This window comes from Thunnus maccoyii, chromosome 5 (genome assembly GCF_910596095.1).
Source record: "Thunnus maccoyii chromosome 5, fThuMac1.1, whole genome shotgun sequence".
NCBI lineage: Eukaryota > Metazoa > Chordata > Actinopteri > Scombriformes > Scombridae > Thunnus > Thunnus maccoyii.
In genome coordinates, this window is record NC_056537.1 from 5,318,956 (window position 1) to 5,343,662 (window position 24,707).

General features: G+C 38.3%; 4 protein-coding genes across 4 annotated transcripts; 2 read left to right on the top strand and 2 right to left on the bottom strand.

Moving 5' to 3' along the window:
* Window positions 1-43: 43 nt before the first annotated feature.
* On the top strand, window positions 44-10,821 carry LOC121897268. The gene is made up of 4 exons (XM_042411660.1): window positions 44-1,754; window positions 4,868-5,146; window positions 5,542-5,687; window positions 8,976-10,821. The coding sequence occupies exons 1-4, from the start codon at window positions 95-97 to the stop codon at window positions 10,761-10,763; spliced, it is 3,873 nt and encodes a 1,290-aa protein (XP_042267594.1). The 5' UTR covers window positions 44-94; the 3' UTR covers window positions 10,764-10,821.
* Window positions 10,822-13,330: 2,509 nt separating this feature from the next.
* Window positions 13,331-16,590, bottom strand: LOC121897269 (Fanconi anemia core complex-associated protein 24-like). Its single transcript, XM_042411661.1, has 4 exons — window positions 16,584-16,590; window positions 14,763-14,905; window positions 14,526-14,681; window positions 13,331-14,128 (listed from the first exon to the last, which is right to left on the bottom strand). The coding sequence occupies exons 1-4, from the start codon at window positions 16,588-16,590 to the stop codon at window positions 13,877-13,879; spliced, it is 558 nt and encodes a 185-aa protein (XP_042267595.1). The 3' UTR covers window positions 13,331-13,876.
* A 33-nt stretch (window positions 16,591-16,623) lies between these two features.
* Window positions 16,624-18,384, top strand: LOC121896857 (tripartite motif-containing protein 16-like). Its single transcript, XM_042410898.1, has one exon. It carries the CDS (start codon window positions 16,667-16,669, stop codon window positions 18,332-18,334), a length of 1,668 nt encoding a protein of 555 aa, XP_042266832.1. The 5' UTR covers window positions 16,624-16,666; the 3' UTR covers window positions 18,335-18,384.
* Window positions 18,385-20,902: 2,518 nt separating this feature from the next.
* LOC121897270 (Fanconi anemia core complex-associated protein 24-like) lies at window positions 20,903-24,654 on the bottom strand. The gene is made up of 4 exons (XM_042411663.1): window positions 24,648-24,654; window positions 22,820-22,962; window positions 22,583-22,738; window positions 20,903-21,696 (listed from the first exon to the last, which is right to left on the bottom strand). The coding sequence occupies exons 1-4, from the start codon at window positions 24,652-24,654 to the stop codon at window positions 21,445-21,447; spliced, it is 558 nt and encodes a 185-aa protein (XP_042267597.1). The 3' UTR covers window positions 20,903-21,444.
* Between the last annotated feature and the right edge of the window lie 53 nt (window positions 24,655-24,707).

Genomic DNA, 24,707 nt, shown 5'->3' on the forward strand with positions numbered 1-24,707 from the left:
TCCTGCAGAGACACGTGTTGTCCAGATCGCAGCTCAAACTTGTTTCATTTCTCAGGAAGTGAAACTCAGACAGTCGTTACCACTGAGAGCTGAAATGGCACAGAAAGATCAGCTGGACCGAGAAACCTTCTCTTGTTCCATCTGTCTGGATCTACTGAAGGATCCGGTGGCTATTCCCTGTGGACACAGCTACTGCATGAGCTGTATTAAAGGCTTCTGGGATGAAGAGGATCAGAGGAAGATCTACAGCTGCCCTCAGTGCAGACAGACCTTCACACCGAGGCCTGTCCTGGGGAAAAACACCATGTTAGCAGCTTTAGTGGAGCGGCTGAAGAAGACTGGACTCCAAGCAGCTCCTGCTGATCACTGCTATGCTGGACCTGAAGATGTGGCCTGTGATGTCTGCACTGGGAGGAAGCTGAAAGCCCTCAAGTCCTGTCTGACTTGTCCAGCCTCTTACTGTGAGAAACACCTGCAGCCTCATTATGATGCAGCTCCACTAAAGAAACACAAGCTGGTCGACCCCTCGGAGAAGCTCCAGGAGAACATCTGCTCTCGTCATGATGAGGTGATGAAGATGTTCTGCCGTACTGATCAGCAGAGTATCTGTTATCTCTGCTCTGTGGATGAACATAAAGGCCACGACACAGTCTCAGCTGCAGCAGAAAGGACTGAGAGGCAGAGAGAGCTCGAGGTGAGTCGACAAAACATCCAGCAGAGAATCCAGGACAGAGAGAAAGATGTGAAGCTGCTTCAACAGAGGATGAAGGCTGTCAATCGCTCTGCTGATAAAGCAGTGAAGGACAGTGAGAAGATCTTCACTGAGCTGATCAGTCTCATCCAGAAAAGAAGCTCTGATGTGAAGCAGCAGATCAGATCCCAGCAGGAAACTGAAGTGAGTCGAGTCAAAGAGCTTCAGGAGAAGCTGGAGCAGGAGATCACTGAGCTGAAGAGGAAAGACGCTGAACTGAAGCAGCTCTCACACACAGAGGATCACAACCAGTTTCTACACAACTACCCCTCACTGTCACAACTCAGTGCATCTACAGACTCATCCAGCATCAATATCCGTCCTCTGAGATACTTTGAGGATGTGACAGCAGCTGTGTCAGAGCTCAGAGTTAAACTACAGGACATCCTGAGGGAGAAATGGACAAACATCTCACTGGCAGTGACTGAAGTGGACGTTTTACTGTCAGAAGCAGAACCCAAGACCAGAGCTGGATTCTTAAAATATTCACATGAAATCACACTGGATCCAAACACAGCAAACACATATCTGTTATTATCTGAGGGGAACAGAAAAGCAACATACATGAGTCGACCACAGTCTTATTCTAATCACCCAGACAGATTCACTGGATGCAATCAGGTCCTGAGTAGAGAGAGTCTAACTGGACGTTGTTACTGGGAGGTGGAGTGGAGCGGGTCAGGAGGTCATGTAGCAGTCGCATACAAGAATATCAGCAGAGCAGGAAACTGGAATGAATGTCGATTTGGACTTAATGACAAATCTTGGATGTTAGATTGTAACACTAACAGTTATACATTTTGGTTCAACAACATCTCAACTCCCGTCTCAGGTCCTCGTTCCTCCAGAGTAGGAGTGTACCTGGATCACACAGCAGGTATTCTGTCCTTCTACAGCGTCTCTGAAACCATGACTCTCCTCCACAGAGTCCAGACCACATTCACTCAGCCTCTCTATGCTGGACTTCGGCTTTGTTATAATTTTGGAGACACAGTTGAGTTGTGTAAACTCAAATAGACAGAAGTCATTTCAGACTTCATGTGTCAGATTCTGTTGTAATTCTTCATGTTTTTGTCTCCATTGTTTCTGAGAGCTCGTTGCTGTGGTGTTTCTGAACTGCACAGAGATCAGCTGTCAATCAAACTGGGATTGTCAACACTTATTTTCTTTTCATTTGTTGTTCTTTTAATGTTTTCAGTTTCTTTAAATGTGACTTTTTGCTGTGTGTTTTTATCCATGGAGGCTATCACTGCTCATGATGATGTTTTTAACCTTCACTGACGTTTCTTCAGATGAAAATGTGAACTTCTCTTTGTTCTAAATGTTAGTTTCATGTTTGTATTGATGTATTTGTGTGCTGTTGTTTCTCTTCCACTTCAGCGTCTTAAACAGAGAAAACAGCAGAACTTCCTTCATCATTGATATTTTGTTCTCATCACTTTGTAAGTTCATAAAGAAATGTACAATCAAACTGTAATTATCATGATAATAATCATTTATTATGTTGTTGTACATTCTGGGTTAAACTAACTGATTGTGTGGATGAAGTGAATCTGTACATGAAATCATTGAACAAGAGTCATTTAACAGACTTTACTGATCAGATGTGTGAACAATCTGAAGCTTTACATAATCAATAAAGTTATTATTTCAACAGTGAGCAAAGTATTTTCTTCTGTCTTCATCTCAGGATCTCATTCAAAGCTTGTGGAGAAAATGTGAAACTAAAATGAGAGTTTATTTGAGGCAGTTTTCCTCCTGAAACACCACAAAGTACAGAGTTCATGTTCAGAGCAGACAAACGTTTGTCAGTCAGTCTCTGTACTTTCAGCTTTCTTCACTAAAACATTTTAATGCTTTCAACACATTATACTGTTGAATAGTCTAATCTATAAAAATACATATATAACAGACTGAAAAGTAATTAAAGCTGTCAAATAAATGTAGTGGAGTAGAAAGTACAATATTTCCCTCTGAAATGAGTGGAAGTATAAAGTAGCATCTAATGGAAATACTCAAGTAAAGTACAAGTACCTCAAAATCTACTATATTGTGAATTCAGACCTTCTAAACATGAAAACATGATAAATGTAGGTGTCAACTTTAGACTCAGGATAATCTTCTGATGCTTTAATAGACACTCTTCATGTCAGCATCAGTAACATCCTGTTTGCAGGTTTTATTCCTGTAAAATGTCAGTTTATCCTGCAGATAAATACAATGCCCTGCTGTGTGAGCAGCTTAAACAGATGATTTTCAGTTGAGCTGAATTAAAGACTGGAGCTGTTTCATACAGAAAATGTATACAGTCATATTCCACCAGGTGTGTTTGTCTCCTTTTAAGTGAAACAATCTTATATATTAATATTTCTGAATGGAATTTGGTGTGTTTGATGTCTCCAGGTTAAAGAGGACGACACAGACTCTGGCTAATCAAATGTAATCAAATTTAACACTCTTGTATAGTTTTATTGTAAGTTTTGCCTTTGACATCATTTTTATTTTTGTTTTCAATTTATTTATTTTTGATTCTTGGAAGATTTTGTTCAATTGTCGACACAAAGTTAATCCCATATAACACTGGTATTTATTTTGTACATGTTTGCATAAAAAGTGTTCTTAGATTTATGAAGTAGACATTAGGACAATTTGGCTAAATGTTTTTGATGTTGTTACACTAAAAGTCATTTATTCAATAAAATATGTACTTTAAAAAAAAATGGCCATCATATCTACACATATCTAAGTGACTTTACACCACAACCTGATTTTTCCCTTAAAATATAAGTCTGGTGATATTCTGAATTATTCTCATTGTCAACAAATCCCACGAAAAGGCCAAAACCAACAATGAATTGATCCCACTAACGATTATTTTGACTCAAATTAAAATATAAATGCAGTAACACAAACTGAGTTGGTGAGAGTTACAGTTCACACAAAGATTTTAAACAAAAAAATGGTTTTAATTATTTCTACAGCTTTTGGATTAAAGGAAAATCAAATTGAATCAACTGGTTGTCCTCCTTTGTTTAAGAAATTCAACTTTTTATCTGTAAATTTGCTTTTATACATATGAAATTTATTATATTAAAAGATTTGTAATCAATTTAGAGTTACCTTCTAGTATTCCAAACAGTTCATGTTCCCAGAATAATATGAAATGTTCATCAATATGACTGTTGATAAAGATAAAAACCTAAAAATACTGGTATTGATTTTGTGCACAAAAAAGTGTTTTTATATTTAAAAAGCCTGGTCATTAGTGTTTGGAGCCGGTTCTAAATAAACTACAATCATCACTCTGTTCATGATGAAGGAACATGTCAACCAGTGCAGCGCTGTGGTTCACTGATGTGTTTTTAATAGTTTCTGGACAACAACGGAGGTCTACGACACAGAGGAATCAGACATATCAGGCTTTGGATACACACATAATACTTGTTAGTAGATCAGTTCATTGTTGGTTTGGATCCAAACATGAGATTTGTTGACAATGAGAAAAATATAGAAAATCACAGCCTGATCCTTTAATCAGAACTAATAAGAAAACAAGAAAGGGGACAGACCTCTAATATAGATTTATTGTGCCAATCAGTCCACACGTCAACAAACCACTGACTCCCCGTCACTGCTTTATCTTTAATCACATATACAGTCAGAAGTTTGGACACAGCTTCCATTCTCCTGAATGAGGAAATGTGTCCAACAATTTGACTGGTACTGAATATGGACATCATCCCTAAATAAAGATGCTAATATATTCTATTTTAAACCACAAAATATGTAAAACATCTGCTGACTTCATAACATACGTCAGTTTCACAAAGTGACATCAACAGTAAATAAATATTTCTTAAAGTTTGTACACTTATAACAGGACAAATATTGATTTTCAACATTGTAATCTTTCAAGTAAATAATGCTCATGTGAGACAAAGTGCTTCTGATAAAGTTTTTGGTGGTGTCCCAGCAATCACTGAAATTTAAAGCTCCTCACATCCTGTGCAGCAGACACGGCGACCAGGGAGCATGTTTCAGGTGACCAGTATCATTAGATCCAAACCTCTCTGGTTAAATAAAGACCCAGACTGGATCCATGCGGAGCGCCTTCAGGTTCCAGCAGCTGTGGCTTTGTGGAAGAAGCTGTGGATTTGCTGAGCAGCAGCCTGACCCACGATGGGCTCCAGCTCGGTGGGGGCGGCGTTACAGAGCTGCTGGATGCTGGGGAAATGCTGCAGCAGGGCCAGAGCTTTGACCCTGCCCACCCCCGGGACCTGCTGTACCAGGGCCAGGACCAGGGGGTCCAACAGCCCAGACGCACTCCTCCGCCTGAAAGGGTTCTCCCTGCTCTCCACATGGACCTGCAGAGGATCAGAGCAGCATCAGACAGCTGTAGGTTCGGCTTCTTAGATACATGTTTACCCCTCTGACACCAAAGATCTGTGTTTGACTCTTTCATACAAAAACAAATAGAGACTAAATGAGTCTCCGGCTACATAAACGAGCAATCATTGTGTAACCTATAACCATAAATAATATTTATGAGATCTCACAAAAGTTTTCACTTGGGTCAATGTGTTCTTGGGTTTACTTGGTCACCATGGAAACAACAACAATGGAGCAGACACATGCATGGGAACGGTTCATAGTTTTATGTCAAACTACAGCCTTAAAATGAAGACTGATGAGTTGAATCTCCCTCTGACACTATCAGCAAATTAAAGTCATATTTATTGCAGGTGTAAAGTATTGTTTTACCATCTGAGTGATGAGCTGTGAGGCTTCAGTCTGCCCGCTGACCGGCAGGAGAGTCAGGCCGAGGTCAAACACCACAAACTTCTGGACAGCAGAGAAGTACTGCTCACTGAGTCTGGTGTTCTCCACCAGCACCAGCTGCTGGAAGCTGCTGCTAGCCTTCAAATCAGGAGGGACGGTGGTTCATATCAGATACATCACAACACGTCATCTTTTTAGCAAAAAATTCATTAAACTCACATTTCTGTAGCGAACCAGTTTCCTCTTGTAGCCGTTTCCTGCTATGATGTCGCACTCCGACACGTACAGGATGCAGCTTTTGTTGGGCAGGTGGAAATCTGCCACACCGAGCTCATTCTCAAAGAGGATTTTCACACCTCCACCTACAGCACATTATTAATTAGTTCTTCATGAGCAAAGCAAGATAAAAAAAAAGACATGGCATGCTATAAACTGCAAAAAGAAACATCAAATAATGTAAAATACATGATGCAACCAAAAAATAAAGAGTCATTATATCAATTTTAAATGTTAGTTATGAACGTTTTCAATCCAGCTTTCGTCATCAACACAGTACTGAGACATCACTACTAAGAGTAACAAATGACATTCTCATTCTTATGCTGACAAAGGTGAATACTCCATTCTCATTCTACTTGACTTAACTGCTGCATTTGATACCATCAACCATAACATCTTACTTGATCGATTGCATAACTGGGTGGGCATTTCTGGTACAGCTTTAAACTGGTTTCATTTATACTTAACGAATAGATTTTTAATGTTTGTGTTAATAATCATATATCCTCCTTAGCTCCCCTCCAGTGCGGAGTCCCTCAGGGTTCCGTCCTTGGGCCAATCCTGTTTTCATTGTACATGCTCCCTCTGGGTCAGTTGTTCAGCCGCTTTCATGAAATATCATATCACAGTTATGCTGATGATACTCTGATCTATTTCTCTGCCAAACCCAATAACTTGAACCAACTGTCCTCCCTCCATGAGTGTTTAGCTGCCACCAAAGAGTGGATGAGTCAAAATTTCCTCCATCTAAACCCTGACAAAACTGAAGTTCTTTTAATTGGCCCTAAAATCTTTGTCACTGCGGCTACTCAGTTTATTGGCCGACTTCAGCCGAACATTAAATCCACTGCTAAGAATCTCAGTATCATCTTCAACCAGTATATGACATTTGACCATCACGTTAATAAGCTTGTTCAGTCCTGTTTTCTTCAGTTAAGAAATATTGCGAAAATAAGCCCTATATTGTCCTCTACTGTTCTTGAACAACCAATCCACACATTCATTTTCTCCCTATTAGACTACTGTAACTCCCTCTACAGCTGCCTCAGTCAGTCTTCTCTAAACGTTTACAGTTAATCCAAAATACAGCAGCTACACTTCTAACCAGAACTAGCCGTGGGTCCCACATTACCCCTGTTCTTGCCTCTTTCCATTGTCTTCCGGTGAAGTTCAGAATAAACTACAAGATCCTGCTGATTACATATAAAGCACTCCACAACCTCTTCGATCCTCAAATCTCAGCCCTCTATCTATCCCCCGCATAGACCACAGATCAAAAGGTGACCACGCATTTGCATTCTTAGCCCCAACGCTGTGGAACCATCATCCACAATCTGTCAGATCTGCCGAATCCTTGGACAGTTTTAAAAAAGGCCTCAAAACCTGTTTATATCGGCAAGCTTTTCTATAGACTCTCCCTTCTTGTTCCCATGTCCTGTTTAATTTAATGTTGGTTGATTTCTCTCTGTGTCGTGTTTTTCTATTTTATTAATCTATCTGTTTCAATTTTGCATGTGTATGTGTCTGTAAAGCACTTTGTAACTGTGTGTTTTAAAAAGTCCTATATAAATGAAAGCTTACTTACCTTAGTAAGTCCAGCCAACTACACACATGTAACAAAGGTGTAGGGCTGCAACAAACAATTATTTTTATTATCAATTCATCTACAGACTATTTTCTCAATTAATTGTTTGGTCCACAAAATGTCAGAAAATAGAAAAAAGCCTTTTATAATATATTAAAGTGTACATATTCAAATAGATTGTTTTGTAATAGCAATAGTCCAAAAGACATTAAGTTTTAGATCACACAACAATAAGGAAACCAGCAGATATTCACATTTGTGAATTTTAGCCATTTTTGTTCCAAAAATGAAAGAGAAAAATAATTAATTGATTCTCAAAACAGTTTCAGACTAATTTTCTGTTGACTAATCAATAAATGGACAAATTTTATCAGCTATAAAAACTGCATGTGAGATAAAATTCAATTTTAGGTAATGCTGAAAAGAAAATTCACTCAACACAACAGATAAACGAGATATGAAAGACATTTTTATTTTATTTAAAAATGTTTCGAAATCTGGTGTTTCAATTTCAAGTGGGAAACTTTTACATAAACCTGTAGAGTAGGACTGCAACTAACGATTATTTTCATTATCGATTAATCTGTCCATTATTTTCTCCTTTGATCAATTAGTTGTTTGGTCCATAAAATGTCAGAAAAATGTCTTGTTTTGTTCCGACCAACAGTTCACAACGCAAAGATATTCAGTTTACTGTCATAGAGGACTAAAGAAACCAGAAACTATTCACATTTAAGAAGCTGGAATCAGAGAATTTGGAAGTTTTCTTTTATTTTCTTAAAAAAACAATGACTCAAAATGATTATTCTTTTCAATAAATGACCCGACTACACACTGCTTTTTGTGAGACGTTAAAAGCCAAAAAGGGTTGGAAACCACTGGTTTCATCTTTAACAATGTGTTGTATTTTAAAAGCTTGTTATATTATCCATTGTGTCAAATCTTCATCTGAAAAGTAACTGAAGCTGACAAATAAATGTAGTGGAGTAGAAAGTACAATATTTCCCTCTGAAATGTAGTGGAGTGGAAGTATAAAGTAGCATCACATGGAAATACTCAAGTAAAGTACAAGTACCTCAAAATTATACTTGAATAAATGTACCACTGATTATTAGTATTGTGTTAAGATTTTTGTTTTAACTAAACTAAATGAGCAATATTTGATTTAAACATATTCTGCAGGCTGCAGCTGTTTTTATTGCTCCTTTACGTCAGTTCTGTTCTTTCAGTAATTAACAGATTTAATTGTCTATTTGTGTCTTATTCTGTGACAGACAGACGCTGCTGTAGATCTATAATCAAATGATAAAACATTGCAGCAGTTATCAGGTGTTTTCCTTCCAGCGATCAATATGTAGAAATTATTAATTAACAGGTTAAACTGGAGCCACGTTAACCAAATGAAAGCAGCCAGTATCCCTTTAAAACTGCTCGTCTACCTGGAATGAATCAGCGCTTGATAAGCCCTCCCTCTTCTTCCTGATCTCAAACACAACAAGCTCCACTCTGTGCTCATATTTCCTTGTTCCCTCCCCTTCAGATCTACAGTTTGAAGATGGGTGTAACCAACATGTAATGTAGCACAAGAGCTGTCAGGCTCCATTTCCTGCAGAGACACATGTTGTCCAGATCGCAGCTCAAACTTGTTTCATTTCTCAGGAAGTGAAACTCAGACAGTCGTTGCCACTGAGAGCTGAAATGGCACAGAAAGGAGTTCAGCTGGACCGAGAAACCTTCTCTTGTTCCATTTGCCTGGATCTACTGAAGGATCCGGTGACTATTCCCTGTGGACACAGCTACTGCATGAGCTGTATTAAAGGCTTCTGGGATGAAGAGGATCAGAGGAAGATCTACAGCTGCCCTCAGTGCAGACAGACCATAACACAGAGGCCTGTCCTGGGGAAAAACACCATGTTAGCAGCTTTAGTGGAGCAGATGAAGAAGACTGGACTCCAAGCTGCTCCTGCTGATCACTGCTATGCTGGACCTGAAGATGTGGCCTGTGATGTCTGCACTGGGAGGAAACTGAAAGCCCTCAAGTCCTGTCTGGTGTGTCTGGCCTCTTACTGTGAGAAACACCTGCAGCCTCATTATGATGCAGCTCCACTAAAGAAACACAAGCTGGTCGACCCCTCGGAGAAGCTCCAGGAGAACATCTGCTCTCGTCATGATGAGGTGATGAAGATGTTCTGCCGTACTGATCAGCAGAGTATCTGTTATCTCTGCCCTGTGGATGAACATAAAGGCCACGACACAGTCTCAGCTGCAGCAGAAAGGACTGAGAAGCAGAGAGAGCTCGAGGTGAGTCGACAAAACATCCAGCAGAGAATCCAGGACAGAGAAAAAGATGTGAAGCTGCTTCAACAGGAGGTGAAGGCCGTCAATCGCTCTGCTGATAAAGCAGTGGAGGACAGTGAGAAGATCTTCACTGAGCTGATCCATCTCATCCAGAAAAGAAGCTCTGATGTGAAGCAGCAGATCAGATCCCAGCAGGAAACTGAAGTGAGTCGAGTCAAAGAGCTTCAGGAGAAGCTGGAGCAGGAGATCACTGAGCTGAAGAGGAAAGACGCTGAACTGAAGCAGCTCTCACACACAGAGGATCACAACCAGTTTCTACACAACTACCCCTCAGTGTCACAACTCAGTGCATCTACAGACTCATCCAGCATCAATATTCGTCCTCTGAGATACTTTGAGGATGTGACAGCAGCTGTGTCAGAGCTCAGAGATCAACTACAGGACATCCTGAGAGAGAAATGGACAAACATCTCACTGACAGTGACTGAAGTGGACGTTTTACTGTCAGAAGCAGAACCCAAGACCAGAGCTGGATTCTTAAAATATTCACATGAAATCACACTGGATCCAAACACAGCAAACACATATCTGTTATTATCTGAGGGGAACAGAAAAGCAACATGCATGAGTCAACAACAGTCTTATTCTAGTCACCCAGACAGATTCACTGGTTATCATCAGGTCCTGAGTAGAGAGAGTCTGACTGGACGTTGTTACTGGGAGGTGGAGTGGAGAGGGGGAGGAGTTCATGTAGCAGTCACATACAAGAATATCAGCAGAGCAGGAAAGTCGAATGAATGTCGATTTGGATTTAATGACAAATCTTGGATGTTAGATTGTAACACTGACAGATATACATTTTGGTTCAACAACATCCAAACTCGCGTCTCAGGTCCTCGGTCCTCCAGAGTAGGAGTGTACCTGGATCACAGAGCAGGTATTCTGTCCTTCTACGGCGTCTCTGAAACCATGACTCTCCTCCACAGAGTCCAGACCACATTCACTCAGCCTCTCTATGCTGGATTACATCTTTATTATGGAGGCACAGCTGAGTTGTGTAAACTCAAATAGACAGAAGTCATTTCAGACTTCATGTGTCAGATTCTGTTGTAATTCTTCATGTTTTTGTCTCCATTGTTTCTGAGAGCTCGTTGCTGTGGTGTTTCTGAACTGCACAGAGATCAGCTGTCAATCAAACTGGGATTGTCAACACTTATTTTCTTTTCATTTGTTGTTCTTTTAATGTTTTCAGTTTCTTTAAATGTGACTTTTTCCTGTGTGGTTTTATCCATGGAGGCTATCACTGCTCATGATGATGTTTTTAACCTTCACTGACGTTTCTTCAGATGAAAATGTGAACTTCTCTTTGTTCTAAATGTTAGTTTCATGTTTGTATTGATGTATTTGTGTGCTGTTGTTTCTCTTCCACTTCAGCGTCTTAAACAGAGAAAACAGCAGAACTTCCTTCATCATTGATATTTTGTTCTCATCACTTTGTAAATTCATAACGAAATGTACAATCAAACTGTAATTATCATGATAATAATCATTTATTATGTTGTTGTACATTCTGGGTTAAACTAACTGATTGTGTGGATGAAGTGAATCTGTACATGAAATCATTGAACAAGAGTCATTTAACAGACTTTACTGATCAGATGTGTGAACAATCTGAAGCTTTACATAATCAATAAAGTTATTATTTCAACAGTGAGCAAAGTGTTTTCTTCTGTCTTCATCTCAGGATCTCATTCAAAGCTTTGTGGAGAAAATGTGAAACTAAAATGAGAGTTTATTTGAGGCAGTTTTCCTCCTGAAACACCACAAAGTACAGAGTTCATGTTCAGAGCAGACAAACGTTTGTCAGTCAGTCTCTGTACTTTCAGCTTTCTTCACTAAAACATGTTAGTGCTTCCCAGGTGGAGCTAATTTTAACACCTTATACTGTTGGATGGTGTAATCTATAACAATACATATATTATTGATATAATAGGTAATTAAAGCTGTCAAATAAATGTAGTGGAGTAGAAAGTACAATATTTCCCTCTGAAATGAGTGGAAGTATAAAGTAGCATCTAATGGAAATACTCAAGTAAAGTACAAGTACCTCAAAATCTACTATATTGTGAATTCAGACCTTCTAAACGTGAAAACACGATAAATGTAGGTGTCAACTTTAGACTCAGGATAATCTTCTGATGCTTTAATAGACACTCTTCATGTCAGCATCAGTAACATCCTGTTTGCAGGTTTTATTCCTGTAAAATGTCAGTTTATCCTGCAGATAAATACAATGCCCTGCTGTGTGAGCAGCTTAAACAGATGATTTTCAGTTGAGCCAAATTAAAGACTGGAGCCGTTTCATACAGAAAATGTATACAGTCATATTCCACCAGGTGTGTTTGTCTCCTTTTAAACGAAACAATCTTATATATTAATATTTCTGAATGGAATTTGGTGCGTTTGATGTCTCCAGGTTAAAGAGGACGACACAGACTCTGGCTAATCAAATGTAATCAAATTTAACACTCTTGTATAGTTTTATTGTAAGTTTTGCCTTTGACATCATTTTTATTTTTGGTTTCAATTTATTTATTTTTGATTCTTGGAAGATTTTGTTCAATTGTCGACACAAAGTTAATCCCATATAACACTGGTATTTATTTTGTACATGTTTGCATAAAAAGTGTTCTTAGATTTATGAAGTAGACATTAGGACAATTTGGCTAAATGTTTTTGATGTTGTTACACTAAAAGTCATTTATTCAATAAAATATGTACTTTAAAAAAAAAGGCCATCATATCTACACATATCTAAGTGACTTTACACCACAACCTGATTTTTCCCTTAAAATATAAGTCTGGTGATATTCTGAATTATTCTTATTGTTAACAAATCCCACGAAAAGGCAAAAACCAACAATGAATTGATCCCACGAATGATTATTTTGACTCAAATTAAAATATAAATGCAGTAACACAAACTGAGTTGGTTAGAGTTACAGTTAACACAAAGATTTTAAACAAAAAAATGGTTTTAATTATTTCTACAGCTTTTGGATTAAAGGAAAATCAAATTGAATCAACTGGTTGTCCTCCTTTGTTTAAGAAATTCAACTTTTTATCTGTAAATGTGCTTTTATACATATGAAATTTATTATATTAAAAGATTTGTAATCAATTTAGAGTTACCTTCTAGTATTCCAAACAGTTCATGTTCCCAGAATAATATGAAATGTTCATCAATATGACTGTTGATAAAGATAAAAACCTAAAAATACTGGTATTGATTTTGTGCACAAAAAAATGTTTTTATATTTAAAAAGCCTGGTCATTAGTGTTTGGAGCCAGTTCTAAATAAACTACAATCATCACTCTGTTCATGATGAAGGAACATGTGAACCAGTGCAGCGCTGTGGTTCACTGATGTGTTTTTAATAGTTTCTGGACAACAACGGAGATCTACGACACAGAGGAATCAGATATATCAGGCTTTGGATACACACACAATACTTGTTAGTAGATCAGTTCATTGTTGGTTTGGATCCAAACATGAGATTTGTTGACAATAAGAAAAATATAGAAAATCACAGCCTGATCCTTTAATCAGAACTAATAAGAAAACAAGAAAGTGGACAGACCTCTAATATAGATTTATTGTGCCAATCAGTCCACATATCAACAAACCACTGACTCCCCGTCACTGCTTTATCTTTAATCACATATACAGTCAGAAGTTTGGACACAGCTTCCATTCTCCTGAATGAGGAAATGTGTCCAAACCTTTGACTGGTACTGAATATGGACATCATCCCTAAATAAAGATGCTAATATATTCTATTTTAAACCACAAAATATGTAAAATATCTGCTGACTTCATAACATACGTCAGTTTCACAAAGTGACATCAACAGTAAATAAATATTTCTTAAAGTTTGTACACTTATAACAGGACAAATATTGATTTTCAACATTGTAATCTTTCAAGTAAATAATGCTCATGTGAGACAAAGTGCTTCTGATAAAGTTTTTGGTGGTGTCCCAGCAATCACTGAAATTTAAAGCTCCTCACATCCTGTGCAGCAGACACGGCGACCAGGGAGCATGTTTCAGGTGACCAGTATCATTAGATCCAAACCTCTCTGGTTAAATAAAGACCCAGACTGGATCCATGCGGAGCGCCTTCAGGTTCCAGCAGCTGTGGCTTTGTGGAAGAAGCTGTGGATTTGCTGAGCAGCAGCCTGACCCACGATGGTCTCCAGCTCGGCGGGGGCGGCGTTACAGAGCTGCTGGATGCTGGGGAAATGCTGCAGCAGGGCCAGAGCTTTGACCCTGCCCACCCCCGGGACCTGCTGCACCAGGGCCAGGACCAGGGGGTCCAACAGCCGAGACGCACTCCTCCGCCTGAAAGGGTTCTCCCTGCTCTCCCCATGGACCTGCAGAGGATCAGAGCAGCATCAGACAGCTGTAGGTTCGGCTTCTTAGATACATGTTTACCCCTCTGACACCAAAGATCTGTGTTTGACTCTTTTATACAAAAACAAATAGAGACTAAACGAGTCTCCGGCTACATAAACGAGCAATCATTGTGTAACCTATAACCATAAATAATATTTATGAGATCTCACAAAAGTTTTCACTTGGGTCAATGTGTTCTTGGGTTTACTTGGTCACCATGGAAACAACAACAATGGAGCAGACACATGCATGGGAGCGGTTCATAGTTTTATGTCAAACTACAGCCTTAAAATGAAGACTGATGAGTTGAATCTCCCTCTGACACCATCAGCAAATTAAAGTCATATTTATTGCAGGTGTAAAATATTGTTTTACCATCTGAGTGATGAGCTGTGAGGCTTCAGTCTGCCCGCTGACCGGCAGGAGAGTCAGGCCGAGGTCAAACACCACAAACTTCTGGACAGCAGAGAAGTACTGCTCACTGAGTCTGGTGTTCTCCACCAGCACCAGCTGCTGGAAGCTGCTGCTGGCCTTCAAATCAGGAGGGACGGTGGTTCATATCAGATACATCACAACACGTCATCTTTTTAGCAAAAAATTCATTAAACTCACATTTCTGTAGCGAACCAGTTTCCTCTTGTAGCCATTTCCTGCAATGATGTCGCACTCCGACACGTACAGGATGCAGCTTTTGTTGGGCAGGTGGAAATCTGCCACACCGAGCTCATTCTCAAAGAGGATTTTCACACCTCCACCTACAGCACAAGATTAATTAGTTCTTCATGAGCAAAGCAAGATAAAAAAAAAAAGACATGGCATGCTATAAACTGCAGAAAGAAACATCAAATAATGTAAAATACATGATGCAACCAAAAAATAAAGAGTTATTATATCAATTTTAAATGTTAGTTATGAACGTTAGTAAGTCTGGTTAACTACACACATGTAACAAAGGTGTAGGGCTGCAACTAACAATTATTTTTATTATCAATTCATCTACAGACTATTTTCTCAATTAATCGTTTGGTCAACAAAACATCAGAAAATAGAAAAAGCCTATTATAATATATTAAAGCCCAAGTGGACATATTCAAATAGCTTGTTTTGTAATAGCAACAGTCCAAAAGACAAATATATTAAGTTTTAGATCAAACAGCAATAAGGAAACCAGCAGATATTCACATTTGTGAATCAGATTAATTTTCTGTTGACTAATCAATAAAAGGACAAATTTTATCAGCTGTAAAAAACTGCATGGAACATAAAATTCAATTTTAGGTAATGCTGAAAAGAAAATTCACTCAACACAACAGATAAATGAGATATGGTCAAATTTTTATTTTATTTAAAAATGTTTCGAAATCTGGTGTTTCAATTTCAAGTTGGAAACACACTTTTACATAAACCTGTAGAATAGGACTCCAACTAACGATTATTTTCATTATCGATTAATCTGTTGATTATTTTCTCCTTTGATCAATTAGTTGTTTGGTCCATAAAATGTCAGAAAAATGTCTTGTTTTGTTCCGACCAACAGCGCAAAGATATTCAGTTTACTGTCATAGAGGACTAAAGAAACCAGAAACTATTCACATTTAAGAAGCTGGAATCAGAGAATTTGGAAGTTTTCTTTTATCTTCTTTAAAAAACAATGACTCAAAATGATTATTCTTTTCAATAAATGACCCGACTACACACTGCTTTTTGTGAGACGTTAAAAGCCAAAAGAGTTGGAAACCACTGGTTTCATCTTTAACAATGTGTTGTATTTTAAAAGCTTGTTATATTATCCATTGTGTCAAATCTTCATCTGAAAAGTAACTAAAGCTGTTAAATAAATGTAGTGGAGTAGAAAGTACAATATTTCCCTCTGAAATGTAGTGGAGTGGAAGTATAAAGTAGCATCACATGGAAATACTCAAGTAAAGTACAAGTACCTCAAAATTATACTTGAATAAATGTACCACTGATTATTAGTATTGTGTTAAGATTTTTGTTTTAACTAAACTAAATTATCAATATTTGATTTAAACATATTCTGCAGGCTGCAGCTGTTTTTATTGCTCCTTTACGTCAGTTCTGTTCTTTCAGTAATTAACAGATTTAATCGTCTATTTGTGTCTTATTCTGTGACAGACAGACGCTGCTGTAGATCTATAATCAAATGATAAAACATTGGAGCAGTTATCAGGTGTTTTCCTTCCAGCAATCAATATGTAGAAATTATTAATTAACAGGTTAAACTGGAGTCACGTTAGCCAAATGAAAAGCAGCCAGTATCCTTTTAAAACTGCTCCTCTACCTGGAATGAATCAACGCTTGATAAGCCCTCCCTCTTCTTCCTGATCTCAAACACAACAAGCTCCACTCTGTGCTCATATTTCCTTGTTCCCTCCCCTTCAGATCTACAGTTAGATGATGGGTGTAACCAACATGTCATGTAGTACAAGAGCTGTCAAACTTGTTTCACCTGTCAGGAAGTGAACCTCAGACAGTCGTTACCACTGAGAGCTGAAATGGCACAGAAAGATCAGCTGGACCGAGAAACCTTCTCTTGTTCCATCTGTCTGGATCTACTGAAGGATCCGGTGGCTATTCCCTGTGGACACAGCTACTGCATGAGCTGTATTAAAGGCTTCTGGGATGAAGAGGATCAGAGGAAGATCTACAGCTGCCCTCAGTGCAGACAGGCCTTCACACCGAGGCCTGTCCTGGTGAAAAACACCATGTTAGCAGCTTTAGTGGAGCAGCTGAAGAAGACTGGACTCCAAGCTGCTCCTGCTGATCACTGCTATGCTGGACCTGAAGATGTGGCCTGTGATGTCTGCACTGGGAGGAAGCTGAAAGCCCTCAAGTCCTGTCTGGTGTGTCTGGCCTCTTACTGTGAGAAACACCTGCAGCCTCATTATGATGTAGCTCCACTAAAGAAACACAAGCTGGTCGACCCCTCAGAGAAGCTCCAGGAGAACATCTGCTCTCGTCATGATGAGGTGATGAAGATGTTCTGCCGTACTGATCAGCAGAGTATCTGTTATCTGTGCTCTGTGGATGAACATAAAGGCCACGACACAGTCTCAGCTGCAGCAGAAAGGACTGAGAGGCAGAGAGAGCTCGAGGTGAGTCGACAAAACATCCAGCAGATAATCCAGGACAGAGAGAAAGATGTGAAGCTGCTTCAACAGGAGCTGAAGGCCGTCAATCACTCTGCTGATAAAGCAGTGGAGGACAGTGAGAAGATCTTCACTGAGCTGATCCGTCTCATCCAGAAAAGAAGCTCTGATGTGAAGCAGCAGATCAGATCCCAGCAGGAAACTGAAGTGAGTCGAGTCAAAGAGCTTCAGGAGAAGCTGGAGCAGGAGATCACTGAGCTGAAGAGGAAAGACGCTGAACTGAAGCAGCTGTCACACACAGAGGATCACAACCAGTTTCTACACAACTACCCCTCACTGTCACAACTCAGTGAACCTACAGACTCATCCAGCATCAATATCCGTCCTCTGAGGTACTTTGAGGATGTGACAGCAGCTGTGTCAGAGCTCAGAGATCAACTACAGGACATCCTGAGGGAGAAATGGACAAACATCTCACTGTCAGTGACTGAAGTGGACGTTTTACTGTCAGAAGCAGAACCCAAGACCAGAGCTGGATTCTTAAAATATTCACGTGAAATCACACTGGATCCAAACACAGCAAACACATATCTGTTATTATCTGATGGGAACAGAAAAGTAACATGCATGAGACAGTTTTATTCTCATCACCCAGACAGATTCATTGGATATCATCAGGTCCTGAGTAGAGAGAGTCTGACTGGACGTTGTTACTGGGAGGTGGAGTGGAGAGGGGGAGGAGTTCATGTAGCAGTCACATACAAGAATATCAGCAGAGCAGGAAACTCGAAGGAATGTGGATTTGGATTTAATGACAAATCTTGGATGTTAAATTGTAACACTGACAGTTATACATTTTGGTTCAACAACATCCAAACTCCCGTCTCAGGTCCTGGTTCCTCCAGAGTAGGAGTGTACCTGGATCACAGAGCAGGTATTCTGTCCTTCTACAGCGTCTCTGAAACCATGACTCTCCTCCACAGAGTCCAGACCACATTCACTCAGCCTCTCTATGCTGGACTTCGGCTTTGTTATAATTTTGGAGCCACAGCTGAGTTGTGTAAACTCAAATAGACAGAAGTCATTTCAGACTTCATGTGTCAGATTCTGTTGTAATTCTTCATGTTTTTGTCTCCATTGTTTCTGAGAGCTCGTTGCTGTGGTGTTTCTGAACTGCACAGAGATCAGCTGTCAATCAAACTGGGATTGTCAACACTTATTTTCTATTTTCATTTGTCGTTCTTTTAATGTTTTCAGTTTCTTTAAATGTGACTTTTTGCTGTGTGTTTTTATCCATGGAGGCTATCACTGCTCATGATGATGTTTTTAACCTTCACTGACGTTTCTTCAGATGAAAATGTGAACTTCTCTTTGTTCTAAATGTTAGTTTCATGTTTGTATTGATGTATTTGTGTGCTGTTGTTTCTCTTCCACTTCAGCGTCTTAAACAGAGAAAACAGCAGAACTTCCTTCATCATTGATATTTTGTTCTCATCACTTTGTAAGTTCATAAAGAAATGTACAATCAAACTGTAATTATCATGATAATAATCATTTATTGTGTTCTTGTACATTCTGGGTTAAACTAACTGATTGTGTGGATGAAGTGAATCTGTACATGAAATCATTGAACAAGAGTCATTTAACAGACTTTGCTGATCAGATGTGTGAACAATGTGAAGCTTTACATAATCAATAAAGTTATTATTTCAACAGTGAGCAAAGTATTTTCTTCTGTCTTCATCTCAGGATCTCATTCAAAGCTTTGTGGAGAAAATGTGAAACTAAAATGAGAGTTTATTTGAGGCAGTTTTCCTCCTGAAACACCACAAAGTACAGAGTTCATGTTCAGAGCAGACAAACGTTTGTCAATCAGTCTCTGTACTTTCAGCTTTCTTCACTAAAACATGTTAGTGCTTCCCAGGTGGAGCTAATTTTAACACCTTATACTGTTGGATGGTGTAATCTATAACAATACATATATTATTGATATAATAGGTAATTAAAGCTGTCAAATAAATGTAGTGGAGTAGAAAGTACAATATTTCCCTCTGAAATGAGTGGAAGTATAAAGTAGCATCTAATGGAAATACTCAAGTAAAGTACAAGTACCTCAAAATCTACTATAGTGTGAATTCAGGCCTTCTAAACGTGAAAACACGATAAATTTAGGTGTCAACTTTAGACTCAGGATAATCTTCTGATGCTTTAATAGACACTCTTCATGTCAGCATCAGTAACATCCTGTTTGCAGGTTTTATTCCTGTAAAATGTCAGTTTATCCTGCAGATAAGTACAATGCCCTGCTGTGTGAGCAGCATAAACAGATGATTTCCAGTTGAGCCGAATTAAAGACTGGAGCTGTTTCATACAGAAAATGTATACAGTCATATTCCACCAGGTGTGTTTGTCTCCTTTTAAACGAAACAATCTTATACATTAATATTTCTGAATGGAATTTGGTGCGTTTGATGTCTCCAGGTTAAAGAGGACGACACAGACTCTGGCTAATCAAATGTAATCAAATTTAACACTCTTGTATAGTTTTATTGTAAGTTTTGCCTTTGACATCATTTTTATTTTTGTTTTCAATTTATTTATTTTTGATTCTTGGAAGATTTTGTTCAATTGTCGACACAAAGTTAATTCCATATAACACTGGTATTTATTTTGTACATGTTTGCATAAACAGTGTTCTTAGATTTATGAAGTAGACATTAGGACAATTTGGCTAAATGTTTTTGATGTTGTTACACTAAAAGTCATTTATTCAATAAAATATGTACTTTAAAAAAAAGGCCATCATATCTACACATATCTAAGTGACTTTACACCACAACCTGATTTTTCCCTTAAAACATAAGTCTGGTGATATTCTGAATTATTTTTATTGTTAACAAATCCCACGAAAAGGCCAAAACCAACAATGAATTGATCCCACTAACGATTATTTTGACTCAAATTAAAATATAAATGCAGTAACACAAACTGAGTTGGTGAGAGTTACAGTTCACACAAAGATTTTAAACAAAAAAATGGTTTTAATTATTTCTATAGCTTTTGGATTAAAGGAAAATCAAATTGAATCAACTGTTTGTCCTCCTTTGTTTAAGAAATTCAACTTTTTATCTGTAAATTTGCTTTTATACATATGAAATTTATTATATTAAAAGATTTGTAATCAATTTAGAGTTACCTTCTAGTATTCCAAACAGTTCATGTTCCCAGAATAATATGAAATGTTCATCAATATGACTGTTGATAAAGATAAAAACCTAAAAATACTGGTATTGATTTTGTGAAAAAAAAAAAGTTTTTATATTTAAAAAGCCTGGTCATTAGTGTTTGGAGCCGGTTCTAAATAAACTACAATCATCACTCTGTTCATGATGAAGGAACATGTCAACCAGTGCAGCGCTGTGGTTCACTGATGTGTTTATAATAGTTTCTGGACAACAACGGAGGTCTACGACACAGAGGAATCAGATATATCAGGCTTTGGATACACACACAATACTTGTTAGTAGATCAGTTCATTGTTGGTTTGGATCCAAACATGAGATTTGTTGACAATAAGAAAAATATAGAAAATCACAGCCTGATCCTTTAATCAGAACTAATAAGAAAACAAGAAAGGGGACAGACCTCTAATATAGATTTATTGTGCCAATCAGTCCACATATCAACAAACCACTGACTCCCCGTCACTGCTTTATCTTTAATCACATATACAGTCAGAAGTTTGGACACAGCTTCCATTCTCCTGAATGAGGAAATGTGTCCAAACCTTTGACTGGTACTGAATATGGACATCATCCCTAAATAAAGTAAAATATTCTATTTTAAACCACAAAATATGTAAAACATCTGCTTACTTCATAACATACATCAGTTTCACAAAGTGACATCAACAGTAAATAAATATTTCTTAAAGTTTGTACACTTATAACAGGACAAATATTGATTTTCAACATTGTAATCTTTCAAGTAAATAATGCTCATGTGAGACAAAGTGCTTCTGATAAAGTTTTTGGTGGTGTCCCAGCAGTCATTTAAATCTAAAGCTCCTCACATCCTGTGCAGCAGACACGGCGACCAGGGAGCATGTTTCAGGTGAGCAGTATCATTAGATCCAAACCTTTCTGGTTAAATAAAGACCCAGACTGGATCCATGCGGAGCGCCTTCAGGTTCCAGCAGCTGTGGCTTTGTGGAAGAAGCTGTGGATTTGCTGAGCGGCAGCCTGACCCACGATGGGCTCCAGCTCGGCGGGGGCGGCGTTACAGAGCTGCTGGATGCTGGGGAAATGCTGCAGCAGGGCCAGAGCTTTGACCCTGCCCACCCCCGGGACCTGCTGTACCAGGGCCAGGACCAGGGGGTCCAACAGCCCAGACGCACTCCTCCGCCTGAAAGGGTTCTCCCTGCTCTCCCCATGGACCTGCAGAGGATCAGAGCAGCATCAGACAGCTGTAGGTTCGGCTTCTTAGATACATGTTTACCCCTCTGACACCAAAGATCTGTTTTTGACTCTTTCATGCAAAAACAAATAGAGACTAAATGAGTCTCCGGCTACATAAACGAGCAATCATTGTGTAACCTATAACCATAAATAATATTTATGAGATCTCACAAAAGTTTTCACTTGGGTCAATGTGTTCTTGGGTTTACTTGGTCACCATGGAAACAACAACAATGGAGCAGACACATGCATGGGAGCGGTTCATAGTTTTATGTCAAGCTGGGCCTCAATTACAAAGAAATTTTCTTTGATTTAGTTTATTATATGTTTTTTGTTACATCACAAAAGCTTTGTGAGATCCCGCTGAAGCAGATCTTTTTTTCCCCCTTTGAAAATATTTTCCTCTTTCTGCTTCCCAGGCGACATAAGTGCATTATTTTCACCATGATTCCTAATATTTTGCCCCCCCTCATGTATGTTAATGGGTTGGACAAAATATTAGGAACACCATCGTCACACACTACGACCTAAATAATAAACATAAAGGAGAATTATCACCTTTCTGACAATGTCAACAAAAACTGAAAGTGTAGAAGCTTCATAAAAGTAGAATTTATAGCAGAGCTGTTGTATTTTATTGTATTAGATTGCACAGGTGTTCCTAATAAAGTGCTCGGTGAGTGTACGTCAAACACAGAAAAACTACATTAGTAATGAGGAACGAGACATTGACTGAACATTGATAACAGGACGTTTCTTAACAACAAGCTACAGCCTTAAAATGAAGACTGATGAGTTGAATCTCCCTTTGACTGTATCAACAAATTAAAGTCATATTTATTGTAGGTGTAAAGTATTGTTTTACCATCTGAGTGATGAGCTGTGAGGCTTCAGTCTGCCCGCTGACCGGCAGGAGAGTCAGGCCGAGGTCAAACACCACAAACTTCTGGACAGCAGAGAAGTACTGCTCACTGAGTCTGGTGTTCTCCACCAGCACCAGCTGCTGGAAGCTGCTGCTGGCCTTCAAATCAGGAGGGACGGTGGTTCATATCAGATACATCACAACACGTCATCTTTTTAGCAAAAAATTCATTAAACTCACATTTCTGTAGCGAACCAGTTTCCTCTTGTAGCCGTTTCCTGCAATGATGTCGCACTCCGACACGTACAGGATGCAGCTTTTGTTGGGCAGGTGGAAATCTGTCACACCGAGCTCATTCTCAAAGAGGATTTTCACACCTCCACCTACAGCACAAGATTAATTAGTTCTTCATGAGCAAAGCAAGATAAAAAAAAAAAAGACATGGCATGCTATAAACTGCAAAAAGAAACATCAAATAATGTAAAATACATGATGCAACTAAAAAATAAAGAGTTATTATATCAATTTTAAATGTTAGTTATGAACGTTAGTAAGTCTGGTTAACTACACACATGTAACAAAGGTGTAGGGCTGCAACTAACAATTATTTTTATTATCAATTCATCTACAGACTATTTTCTCAATTAATCGTTTGGTCAACAAAACATCAGAAAATAGAAAAAGCCTATTATAATATATTAAAGCCCAAGTGGATATATTCAAATAGCTTGTTTTGTAATAGCAACAGTCCAAAAGACAAATATATTAAGTTTTAGATCAAACAGCAATAAGGAAACCAGCAGATATTCACATTTGTGAATCAGATTAATTTTCTGTTGACTAATCAATAAAAGGACAAATTTTATCAGCTGTAAAAAACTGCATGGAACATAAAATTCAATTTTAGGTAATGCTGAAAAGAAAATTCACTCAACACAACAGATAAATGAGATATGGCCAAATTTTTATTTTATTTAAAAATGTTTCGAAATCTGGTGTTTCAATTTCAAGTTGGAAACACACTTTTACATAAACCTGTAGAATAGGACTCCAACTAACGATTATTTTCATTATCGATTAATCTGTTAATCGATTAATCTGTTGATTTCTCCTTTGATCAATTAGTTGTTTGGTCCATAAAATGTCAGAAAAATGTCTTGTTTTGTTCCGACCAACAGTTCACAACGAAAAGATATTCAGTTTACTGTCATAGAGGACTAAAGAAACCAGAAACTATTCACATTTAAGAAGCTGGAATCAGAGAATTTGGAAGTTTTCTTTTATTTTCTTAAAAAAAACAATGACTCAAAATGATTATCCTTTTCAATAAATGACCCGACTACACACTGCTTTTTGTGAGACGTTAAAAGCCAAAACGGTTGGAAACCACTGGTTTCATCTTTAACAATGTGTTGTATTTTAAAAGCTTGTTATATTATCCATTGTGTCAAATCTTCATCTGAAAAGTAACTAAAGCTGTCAAATAAATGTAGTGGAGTAGAAAGTACAATATTTCCCTCTGAAATGTAGAAAGTAGCATCACATGGAAATACTCAAGTAAAGTACAAGTACCTCAAAATTATACTTGAGTAAATGTACCACTGATTATTAGTATTGTGTTAAGATTTTTGTTTTACCTAAACTAAATGAGCAATATTTGATTTAAACATATTCTGCAGGCTGCAGCTGTTTTTATTGCTCCTTTACGTCAGTTCTGTTCTTTCAGTAATTAACAGATTTAATTGTCTATTTGTGTCTTATTCTGTGACAGACAGACGCTGCTGTAGATCTATAATCAAATAATAAAACATTGGAGCTGTTATCAGGTGTTTTCCTTCCAGCGATCAATATGTAGAAATTATTAAGTAACAGGTTACACTGGAGCCACGTTAGCCAAATGAAAAGCAGCCAGTATCCCTTTAAAACTGCTCCTCTACCTGAAATGAATCAACGCTTGATAATCCCTCCCTCTTCTTCCTGATCTCAAACACAACAAGCTCCACTCTGTGCTCATATTTCCTTGTTCCCTCCCCTTCAGATCTACAGTTTGAAGATGGGTGTAACCAACATGTCATGTAGCACAAGAGCTGTCAGGCTCCATTTCCTGCAGAAACACGTGTTGTTCAGA

Excerpts from the sequence above, each read along its gene's own strand:
- LOC121897268 (XM_042411660.1), top strand. The coding sequence starts at position 95 with ATGGCACAGAAAGATCAGCTGGACCGAGAAACCTTCTCTTGTTCCATC. Across the intron at positions 1,755-4,867 it reads TGGAGACACAGTTGAGTTGT|GTTCCAGCAGCTGTGGCTTT; the intron begins GTAAACTCAAAT and ends GAGCGCCTTCAG. Across the intron at positions 5,147-5,541 it reads CAGAGCAGCATCAGACAGCT|TCTGCCCGCTGACCGGCAGG; the intron begins GTAGGTTCGGCT and ends GTGAGGCTTCAG.
- LOC121897269 (XM_042411661.1), bottom strand. Across the intron at positions 14,682-14,762 it reads AACTGGTTCGCTACAGAAAT|GCCAGCAGCAGCTTCCAGCA; the intron begins GTGAGTTTAATG and ends CCTGATTTGAAG. Across the intron at positions 14,129-14,525 it reads CACAGCTCATCACTCAGATG|GTCCATGGGGAGAGCAGGGA; the intron begins GTAAAACAATAT and ends GATCCTCTGCAG.
- LOC121896857 (XM_042410898.1), top strand. The coding sequence starts at position 16,667 with ATGGCACAGAAAGATCAGCTGGACCGAGAAACCTTCTCTTGTTCCATC.
- LOC121897270 (XM_042411663.1), bottom strand. Across the intron at positions 22,739-22,819 it reads AACTGGTTCGCTACAGAAAT|GCCAGCAGCAGCTTCCAGCA; the intron begins GTGAGTTTAATG and ends CCTGATTTGAAG. Across the intron at positions 21,697-22,582 it reads CACAGCTCATCACTCAGATG|GTCCATGGGGAGAGCAGGGA; the intron begins GTAAAACAATAC and ends GATCCTCTGCAG.